General features: G+C 37.5%; 1 protein-coding gene across 1 annotated transcript; it reads left to right on the forward strand.

Annotated features, from left to right (window-relative positions):
* Window positions 1–4,067: 4,067 nt before the first annotated feature.
* Window positions 4,068–10,249, forward strand: Ccng1 (cyclin G1). Its single transcript, XM_003473163.5, has 6 exons — window positions 4,068–4,258; window positions 5,241–5,504; window positions 7,047–7,300; window positions 7,555–7,633; window positions 7,714–7,812; window positions 8,137–10,249. The coding sequence occupies exons 2-6, from the start codon at window positions 5,241–5,243 to the stop codon at window positions 8,326–8,328; spliced, it is 888 nt and encodes a 295-aa protein (XP_003473211.1). The 5' UTR covers window positions 4,068–4,258; the 3' UTR covers window positions 8,329–10,249.
* Window positions 10,250–11,334: the final 1,085 nt, after the last annotated feature.

The raw sequence follows: 11,334 nt of genomic DNA on the forward strand, positions 1-11,334 counted from the left end.
CATGCATTCTTCTGGCATATGGGCAAACCTCTGCACAGCCTTCAGTCCACAGTCACTTGTTTCCCTGACAGTTTTTGTGTGAATTGATTGGAGAAAAACAATAATGTAGAATACATTACCCTGACTTACATGATTTTCCTTCACACTCACTCACCAACCCTTGCAGTGGAGGAAGGGGGCTCCCCACTGCTGTCTACCAGCAGCAGAAGCTAACAGCTGGAGAGAGGCTTTGACCCACAACCAACCCTTGAAGCAGTGGGAAAACAGTCACCTGTTTTTGTTAGTTACTGCTGATTGTTAGAGATTTAGGTTGAGGAGAGAAAAGTGCAAGGGCCAAATCAAAAGAGGGAAGAAAAGTTAAAAGGCTAAAGAGATAAACAAAGGAATGACTTGAAGCAAAAAGGTCTTCACCAATTTACCGTCAACCTGGAATCAAAAATCCTGACCTATGAAGTGCTCTATTTGCATACAGTGCAAGGGGAAAAGAAAGCTAGATTTGAATAAACAATCAAAGAAGCCACAGTCAATAATTTATCTTCAAATCAAGAAGCAGAGTAGCTTTACTACAACATAGCTGAAGAGGCAGTGGAGGCTTCGAGCAGTTACAGTTATCTGGAGGTAGAGAGGACAGGACTCAGCTGAGCCTTCTTTTCTTGTTCCATACTTCCTTGGTCTTCATCACAGTAGGACAAGCTATATGTAATTACTTTGGACATTTGTCAGGGAGCCAGAACAGAGGATAACTTGCTTGAACACTGTGCAGGAGAAAAGGGAAAACCTCCATCTCCTGGCCTTCCATCTCCATGATGAAAACAGAAACGATTAGGAATTTCCCTATGAGTCCTGATAGTATTTGACACCACCATTGTTGTATCTGCTTGGTTAAAAAAGCTGTTGCTCAGAAGCACTGAAACAGATGACACTGTAGAGCCTATGATGATTCCTTCTCTGGATTCTTGCTCAGCCTTGACACCAATAATCTGAGCACTGCTTATTTTCACACTTCCCTACTAAAGGAGAAGTAAGTGGGAAGAAAGGCATTTACCATGCTGTTGACTCTAGAAAATCCAAGTTAGTTATTTGAAAAGTTCTTGTTAGGAACTCACAACTAAATATACAGTTCTTTAAAAATAAAATCATAGCCCGGCGCAGTGGCTCATGCCTGTATTCCCAGCACTTGGGAGGAGGAGTTTGAAGCCAGTCTGGGCTCCAGAGTGAGTTCAAGTCCAATCTGAACAGCTTAGCAAGATCTTGTCTCAAAAAAAAGTTAATTAAAAAACTAAAATCGTACTTAATGAACTCGTTTTCTGTTTTTGCAAGAGCAGGTCATTGTTACATTTTCACATTTTTATAATTATGCCTTTTAAATTATTCAAATGGTGGCCTGTACTTAATATTATGGAATAAAAATAGCATTGGAAGCGGAAGGACAAAAGGCAAAGAATGTCCCATTGGAATTGACATATATTTAATTACTGTTTCTTCAGGAGTAGTGAAGCAATTTTTATGTAAAGAATTTGAGATTTTAATAAAACCAAATCCTAATCTGAAAGGAAAAAATTGGGCGGGGGCATGGTTTTGAGGCAGGGTTTCACTATGCAGTTCAGGCTGAATTCACTATGGAGCCAAGGCTGGCCTGGAATTTGTGGTAGTCCTTCTGCCTCTGCCTCCCAAGTGCTGGGATTATAGACCTGCACCACCACATCTAGCAAAACAACTTTTTACATAAATTACAAATGCTCTCATAAAAAAAAATCAAGTATAAGATGTAGAAATCAATACATTTGATTTAGATATTTAAATCTAGTATTCTAGATTTAAATCTAGTATTTTGGTTCTTGTAAGCTGAGAATGAAGACTAATTATGGCAACAGAAAACACAAACAAATGTTAGGAAGTTATAATATAGGCTACCATTTATCAAGTCACTTACTATGTTCTGAGAATGGTGGCTATCTCTTTTTAGACTTTCTATTATTTAATCCACTCAGTTCCTTTTTGAGTAAGATATTCTTACTTCCTATTTTTGAGAAAAGAAAACATAAGTGTGATTCAATAACTTATTAAAAGTCCCATAATTTCTGGAAATGAAAATGAGTCCATTTTATTCCAAAGTCTATAGGTTTATTATGGTTTAAATATGAACTGTCTCTCAAAGATTCATTTATTGAGAGCTTGAGGTTCAAAGGGGGATGTGACTTCATCAAGCAGTTTGTCCATCAGTGAGATCATCAGCTGAATGGGCTACTGGAAGGTAAGGCCTATTTGAAGGCCTATTTGAAAGATACTATTTGAGTATCTTTCTGGAAAGGTATCCACAGTCAGGACCAGCCCCCTTCTCTTTCTGGCTTTTCCATCCCCTCTGCTTCCTAGTTGCCAGGAACTGAGTATCTTTCCTTCATCACAGCCATGATGTTTCATGCTCACTAAGACCTAGAAGAAATGGACCCAGATGACCAAGGAGCGAAACCATGAGGCCAAACACAAGGGGACACTTGACTTACTAACTCAATTGTTTCCCGAGGCCTGGCTGTTACTCGGGTTGTCAATTGGGGACTCAGGCTCCTCTACATAGCTTTCAAAGTCTCTCCCAGATACAAGCAGATCTCAGTGTATTTAGAGAGATATTGGCCCAAGATTTCTCAGCCCCATACAGGAAAGGACTTTGTAATGTGCCTTCCAAAACTGTTTAAGGGTTGAATCTGTATCTGAGACCATCCGGAAGCAGAGCAGCCAGCATTCGAGTCATAACTCAAGACTTTGGTCATAAATTAAAAGTAAAATTCCAGTCATAACCCAAGTTGTTGGTATGTCAGGCCCGTCATAACTCTAGGGTCCCCAGGAAGCATTTCCTCCTACAAGTGATCTTCTCAGGCATGTGGTTACAGCAACAAAAAGCTGAGTAACGCAATGTTTCTGTTACTCACAGACTATATATTCATATTCAGGAACCAGTCTGGTTTGCCTTCCACTAGTATGTAAGTTCGATTAATGTTAATTTTAACTTGTACATGCTCTTCCTTGTCATAAAGATTTTACGGTTCCTAAACTATTTTTTAAAGTCAATTACATACATTCCTAATTTTAGGAATGAAGAATAATGGGAACTAAGAGCCAAAAGAAAAGCAGGTACATTTGTAAACTCACATAATGGATTTAAACATTTTTAATTAAATTACTATTTAAATACTCTCCATTGTCAATTTATATTCATTAGGTAAGTTTCCTTTCATGTGGGACCAAAGTTCCCTCCTCATCTGAGCCGTTTTCTAAAAGTTGCCAGCTTATGTGACATTTTCAGTACCTATGTACCTATAGTACTGCTCTTTACAGTCTGCCATACACCTTTCATTTGAAGTCATTTAAAATATTATGCCAACTCTTAAATTTAGATTTGTTTCAAAAAGGAATTCACAAAATTGATAAAGGGTCAAGAAATTACATAGTCCAACTCCACCGTACTATTTAATAAAATCACAAACGAGACAAGGATCAATCCATCTTTAAATCTTACAAGAGTACCCTCTGGAATTTTAACAAACCACACCGCAGAAAATCTACGACCCCTCTCTGTGCAATGAAAAATCAAAGCTTGACTTTTTTTTTTAAAAAGTCATTGTATTTTTGAAAAAAAAAAAAAGGCTGGGGGAGCCAGACCAATGAGCAACCAGTAAACTACACAGAACAAAAACTCCCAGTACATTCTGGAATGATAGCCTGACAATCTGGCTGGTGTCAGAACGACCTGCCCAGGGCAAGCTTTGGCTCGCTGTTTTCAGTTCGCCCGGCTGGAATGAACAAGCATTGGGAAATCCTCCAATAAGAGACGTTTAGCAGTAAGGGCGTGGTCACAAGAGGGCGGAGAATTGGGCGTCAGAAAATGGGAAGTGTGTGCTGATTGGCAGAGCTTCTTGCCTCTAGGACCCGGCTCTCTTTGGACCGTGGAGACCATCAGTCGAAAGAACTACACCAATCAGCGATGAAAATGCCCATTCGCGGGAAAGCCCCGCCCCCCAATATACTGTATTTCTCCCGAGGTCAGGCGCAGCCCCTTCGCTGCGGTCCGCTGGAGGAGGGCGGTACAGTCTCCGGGGCGCTGCGGAGACCTCCACCCCGGACAGTTCTCCCTCCCCGGGCCTCTCCCCTTCTGCCCCCGAGTGTCCTCGCCTCCTAGGCCTGTCGTATCCGATATCGTGGGACGAGGTGAGAGCAGGCCCGGGGAGGGTGCTCACGCCAAGGAGCCGCAATCTCTGCCAAGGTGAGCTGGGACTCGGGGGCACCCTGGTGCGGGTGGGGAGCGAAGTCAGGGCTGTGTCTGACCCGAGCCTTTTTCCCGCGGTGTGGGCACAAGCCCGGGCTAGTTGGAGCCTGGGGGGTGGAGCCGATCCGACCTCCTGCGGTGTCTTCGCGACTCGCCAGCGCGGTAAGGATTGAGACATGGACCCCTGAAGTTAGTGGTTCTTGCCTGTACAGCGCTAAGACCCCTGCCTTCCCGTCTTTAAATTGGTGCGAGGGGGGACCTTCGGTACATGCAAAACTCGCATGCGCGCTTTTATTGGGATTTTCAGGTTTATCGTGCAGACCAGGTTAGCCCCGGTCCCGCGACTTGCTCTCTACACTCTTTAATTTTCCTTTTCTAACGGTGATGAAACTTAAATGGCATGGAGTGCTGTGTGCTAAGTAATGTGCTGTGCTCCAAATAAATCATCTTGTATAATCTTTACAGCTGTTCAACAGATACTGTAGTATTACCGTTTTACATAGGTAGAAATAAGCTCATCAGAATTGCCCAGTGATTATGAAGAACCTACCAATGTGCTTTTAATGTGGTTTCGTTTAATCCATGCAACGCAACAAGATAATGAGACTTTTCTCACTTACAGATGAATTAAGGAGCAGTTCGCTTTGTCAATATATAGCAATTCATACTGCCACCTGATTTCAGTTTTGTTATCCTTACTGTGTCTGTTAGTGGTTATCAATTGGAGGAGAATAACTACAAGTATTTCTTGTTTTTAAAGGTATTGTTCCTATCTTCTAGGAACTCTCAATTTAAGATGTGACCAACTTGTAGAAAGGAAAAAAGTAATATCACTTTACATTAAATTAGGTTCATTCTCCCCTCTGAAGGAGAGGAGACATGAATTTCAAAAAGTGCTTCGTGGTATAAAACCGAGAAGGCTAAGGAGCACGGAAAGGGCTACTCTTACACTCCTTTCTGGGATTTGTTCTATATATAGATGATAGAAGTACTGACAACAACTGACTCCCAGAAACTGCTACACCAGCTGAACACACTGTTGGAACAGGAGGCGAGATGTCAGCCAAAGGTCTGCGGCTTGAAACTAATTGAATCTGCACATGATAATGGCCTCAGAATGACTGCAAGACTAAGGGACTTTGAAGTAAAAGATCTTCTTAGTCTAACTCAGTTTTTTGGCTTTGATACGGAGACATTTTCTCTAGCTGTGAATTTACTGGACAGATTCCTGTCTAAAATGAAGGTATGTTTAAGTTACAGTAGTGTGAGTTTTGCTTGATGTATTTAGAGATGGAATTGCTGGCTCTTGCCTGGTATTTATATAAGCTTGCATTTTCAGTGAGTAATCAGACCACTATGGTAATTCTGTGTACTGTAACAGTAGTAGTCTTCCATAATGTAAGAGCAATGCATCTTTGATTAGTTATATTCTGAGATGGAATGTAGTCTAATATCAAATAGTTACTTGCAGAATCTTTAGGGAAATTGGCTATTTTTAAAAACTTTTTTTGATTGCTTGGATATATCTATTTTCTTATAGCTGTTTTCATACGTAAAGAAGTTTGTGGATTCAGTTTTAGTTCCTTTTTTTTTTTTTTTTTTTCCAGTACTGGGGATCGAACTCAGGACCGCATGCTTGCCACATAGGCACTTTCGATCCTGAGCTAAATCCCCAGCCTCTACTTAAAGCAATTAGAGGCAAAATGCTAGATTGTGGTTAAGAATTAGGATAGTAAGCAATATCCAGTTTAAAGTTCTGATTGTTTCCAGCCTGTGTACCTGCAATAGAGGAGCTTTTCTATTGTTACTTTCCTACCTAAACAAACATCTGTAGAGCTCCTAAAGCTTAAGTGTTAAAAACATATCTGCCTTCCCTATATGCCCTGGAGTACTGCAAAATAATGAGATGTCACAATTAGAATGAAACTCAGTAGCAAACACAATTCATCATGGATAGAATGAAGTATTTGTTGAATAGTTAAAAAATTAGTTCAACAGATTAAAGAATTCTTTGCCATCTAGCATACATAGGCACTGCCTTTGAATCTGGTAATTTTGCACAAATGAGTTATATGCAGATGTCCTTCAAATATAATGGGGTTATGTGGGAACAAAGTGATTACACAGATAACTACATATCGTTCAAATCATCATAAGAAAAACAATTACAATATGCCTTTGTGGTGGCATAAATTTACTACTGAAGGTCACAAGGAAAGCAAACAGAAGACAAACATCGATGTAACCTTAAAGTTTCATTCAAGCTGGAACATAAAATTACTGGACAGAACTGTGAATGTGCTTTACAGTGTAGTCACTTAGAAAATAAAGGAAAAACTGGTTAAGGATAGAACTTTACAGGCAGAGTAAAGAGTACACGTTACATTCTCTTAAAACTCTTTTATATGAGTCCCTATAAAGAAAACAGCCTGGAAAAACACACCACATCCTACAAAGATAATCTTGAATAAGCCAAAAGCGTTAGTCTTGGTGTTGTCACTGACCATTTATTTAACTTACCTGGTTGGGTTGAATTAGACCAAATTACTTGCTTATAGTCTTACTGTAATTAAAAATCAGTAGGGAATTTTTATGCTGCAACCAAACAGGTCAAATGGGGCATGTAATAACAAGCTACGGTTGTTTAGGTGAATGTTAAATCCATCACAGCTAAGAAACATATTCCAAAGATAACATCTTTATAATGGTGGGTTTTACTTCTAGGTTATCCTTTTACTAATAAAAAAAGAGATACAGCCTTAACTATTTTCGGTCTTGTTTTTAGGTACAGCCCAAGCACCTGGGGTGTGTTGGACTGAGCTGCTTTTATTTGGCTGTAAAATCAATAGAAGAGGAAAGAAATGTCCCATTGGCAACTGATTTGATACGAATAAGTCAGTACAGGTTCACGGTTTCGGACTTGATGAGAATGGAAAAGATTGTATTGGAGAAGGTGTGTTGGAAAGTCAAAGCTACCACTGCCTTTCAGTTTCTACAACTCTATTATTCCCTCATTCAAGAGAGCTTGCCATTTGAAAGGTATGTACCTTTAAGTATGAAAATTAGAATGATACTGTCTGGGTATTTCCTAAAATCAATGTTCTCTTAGAATTCTATCAAAACTCATGTTTGGTGCCTTCAAGAAGTTAGTATCTCTGATGGAAGGGATTTTATTTCAAATAATTTTCTCTCTATAGAAAATATACATAAGCTTTATTTTAAAAACTATTTCCTTAAAATGTCTCCCAAATAGATGTAATCTACATAAAATCAATCCCATTTTATTTTTAAAGGAAAAACAACCTAAATTTTGAAAGACTAGAAGCTCAGCTTAAGGCATGTCACTGCAGGATCATGTTTTCTAAAGCAAAGGTAAGCATTTTACAAAGATTAAAGCTTGTTACATAGGCCCATTTTATATTTGATGTTTACTTTATACTTGTGTCTTCTAGCCTTCTGTGCTGGCTTTATCTATCATTGCACTGGAGATCCAAGCACAGAAGTGTGTTGAGTTAACAGACGGAATAGAATGTCTTCAGAAACATTCCAAGGTAGGTCAAAGTCAGCCTAAATCCTATTAACTGCAAAAGAAACTTAACCACTTGCACTCTTTCCTGAAGAAAAATGAGTTATGTGTTTGTATGAAATTTAAGGAGCTAGCCTCAATTATTTCTTGATGAGGAAAAAAAAAACCACATTAAATATGTTACATGTACCAACTCCCCACATTGAATTATGTACTGCATACAAGTGCTAATAAATTTTTAAATTAAGAACTTTAAAAAGAAAAATGTTAATAGGATTGTATTTATTACTATAATTAAGTACAGTAGAACTTTTAGTTGATTTACTAACTTTTATAAATGTATATACAGATAAATGGCAGAGATCTGACCTTCTGGCAAGAACTTGTATCCAAGTGTTTAACTGAATATTCATCAAACAAGTGTTCCAAACCAAATGTTGAGAAGCTGAAGTGGATTGTTTCTGGGCGTACTGCACGGCAACTGAAACATAGCTACTACAGAATAACTCACCTTCCAACAATTCCTGAAACGGTTCCTTAATTGGTAAATTTGGTTGTTTTTGTGTGTATACAGAAAATTGTATAATTTTTTATACAATTCAAGTACTGAAACATTATCTTCAAAATAAACCATCTGGAGTTGGAATAGCAAAAGGGAAAAAAAAATAACATCACCAATCTAGTCATCTCATATTTGAAGGAATATACTATATATAAGGTACAACACCCTAAGGAAAGGAGTTATCCAATCTCCTATGTATATTAACCATTTCATTAAATCAGCAGTTTAGAAAACAACATCCTCTTTAGTAATCTGAATTTCTAAAATAGCTCTGAAGCAGTGGTTTTTTAACTGCACATTTTGCATACCTAGCCCCATGCTCTAGATTATTTAAAATCGTAACAGGACCAAAAGTTTGATCCGTATGTGAACTACTTTGAGAGTGTTAGCTCATAAGCAGAACCATTATGAATTTGAGTACTATTCCAAAAACACAGATGATGTCTTTTGAGTTTCTGAAAATTGCCAGTGTGTCAGCATACTGGTGTTGCAATCAGAATACTATAAATTCATAAAAATATTTTTTGTTCTTGTCATCTAAATTTATTAACTTACAGTAATGATTTGTCTTTTCCTACTCAAAACTAAATGTTAACATTTACTATATCTACATATGATTGTGAAACTTAGGTATGAGAAATTTACTTTTAATAACTAGCAGTGTTTAGACCAACTTTTGATAAGTTGGGGACTTTTGTTCTTTACATAAGTAGTATTATTGAAGCAACCAAAAACATGTGTTTGAAGCCTTTCTCCACAGCCTTTCTCCATTATGGATTCCATAACATTGTAATGGATTTAAGTTATGAAGCCTCAAAACATCACAACTGGATTAGTATGATTTTCTTCATCTTGTGAAAACCACCTAATAGAATGCTGTTGTAGGGTTATTTACATTTGAATTCAACTGTAAAGCTAAAGGAAAAATGTGAAATATTTAATATAAGCCTGAAAAGGTGAACTGTGAATCTTCCTTTCTAACATTAACCTAACTTTCTACATTCGATTAATATGTTATATTTAGGTGATACTGAAAATGGTAACCTACTTAATTTAAATGTTAAAATTTTAAATTGCAAGGTTTACATCAAAACCAACATTTCATACATGTACTTTTTTAAGGCATAAATAGGTTTATATTCTAGATAATGTAATGGTTTCTTGGCGCCCATAATGCAAGTAATAATGTAATTCAGAGATAGAATGTTATTGCTATATGGGAATTGTATTTAAATCTAAAGACAGTTTTTATTAAGCCAAAATACAGACCTAGTAGACATATTCATTGGGCTATCTTTAATATTTCTTCTAAAAAAATAGCTTATGTTTGTATCAATGATAAAAAAATTTTATATAGAATCTACTTCCTCAGTCTAGTTCCATTAAAAAGTACATGTTGTATTATTATTACATAGTAACTCAAAACCAATTACCATTATGAAAACTTGCTTTACCCTAAGTTCTGGCTAGATGAAGCACTCCAGAAGATTTTACTATGGACTTTCTATAAAACTGCCATTGCTTCTAGTTTTTTTTTTAATAGAATATACTTTCACAAATTTTTATAGTACATATATAGTACATATATGTACTACTAGCATTGTAAACAATAACCCAGTGAGGCCTGAATCCTCAGTCTATCCAGAAAGGACGTAACCAATTTCAGTATGTTACACATAAATAAGCATTGAAAAATAAACCAAAGAACCATAGTATATTCTACCTTTAACTTTTTGTAAACTGTGTTTTATGGATAACTTAAGTATTACCAAAAGATTGATATATTTCCGTATTTTGAAAACATCAGTTATTAATTTTGAGTTGGCAGAGGTAACCTAACCAACTACCATTGTGTTTGGTACTAAGAGATACACCTTTCAATAAAATTATTGAAATGCAACCCTTTGCTGAATTTTCTTTTCTGATTTTAGCAATGTGACTAAGTGATAAGCTACATCAGTACATTTAAATTTTACACTAAGATGCACAAGAACAGAAACAATAAAATCTTATTACCTAGTTGACCTTTTACCTTCTGATTTTTTAATTACATACAAGTATGTTTAGTGTGCATTCAAAAGGTGTATTCACGCATTACTAATCACTTGTTATTGAGTACCGTTATGAATGCTATCCTAAAAATTTAGCCTTAGTCTGCCTACCCGAAGTTTTGTGCAAACCCTCTTAAATAGCATTTCAGCAGGGTGATTGGTAATGACAGTCTGCTTGGATCAAATGATATTATTGGAAAAAAAAATGTCAGGTTTTTGGCACAGTTGAGAGAAGAAGACAGATTAAAAAAAAAGCCAAGCCCTTGTTGCCAGCACGGGAGGGCTGCAGGAGACTGCAAGGACCCTCAAAGGAGACAAAGCTACGAGTTGCTTTTAGGGGACTGGGATAAGTGGAGACTACCAGAGTGGACAGGTCATCATGCTGGGAGAGGACTGGAGGACTTTTTGATGTAGAGGGTGGAGACTCCAGAGTGAGTGGTGTCAGGAGGAATGGGAGGACCTTTGGTGCATGTGTGAAAGGGAGACAGAAAGTTTATTGTTTTGGGACCAGAAGATGAATGTGGGGGTTAGTGCAGGAGAGCTCTGCTGTTGCTTTGGGGGTTGGCACCATGATGGACTGGTGCCATGTAGACTGGCACCTACAAGCAGAACCCATCACAAACTGTATGGTTCTGAACTATTCTTGTTCAATTACAACAAGCTATAATGTTGTCATTGCAAGGAATTACTGGCCAAACTAGGATTGTTTTGTACTTCACCTCTGTTAGGCATATTAAATAACTCCTGTTTTTACAGTGCTACTTTTTAAAAAGCTTCCTACATTATGTGTATTTCCAATTATGAGACATTATCTAAAAGCAGTATTTTCTGATACAACATTTATAGCTGGCAGTGATCATCTGTGTTGTCAGGCATTACTGCCAGGTGTTCTGGATGAATCATCTGATGTAATTCTTAAACTGAATGAGGTGAT

Source organism: Cavia porcellus, unplaced genomic scaffold (assembly GCF_034190915.1).
Source record: "Cavia porcellus strain 051 isolate PalLab524CR breed Dunkin Hartley unplaced genomic scaffold, mCavPor4.1 scaffold_19, whole genome shotgun sequence".
NCBI classification, from domain to species: domain Eukaryota; kingdom Metazoa; phylum Chordata; class Mammalia; order Rodentia; family Caviidae; genus Cavia; species Cavia porcellus.

Bases quoted from the DNA above. Each gene is read 5' to 3' on its own strand.
- Ccng1 (XM_003473163.5), top strand. From the start codon at position 5,241: ATGATAGAAGTACTGACAACAACTGACTCCCAGAAACTGCTACACCAG. The intron at 7,301-7,554 runs GTATGTACCTTT...TTATTTTTAAAG, and splicing joins GAGAGCTTGCCATTTGAAAG to GAAAAACAACCTAAATTTTG. The intron at 7,634-7,713 runs GTAAGCATTTTA...TGTGTCTTCTAG, and splicing joins TCATGTTTTCTAAAGCAAAG to CCTTCTGTGCTGGCTTTATC.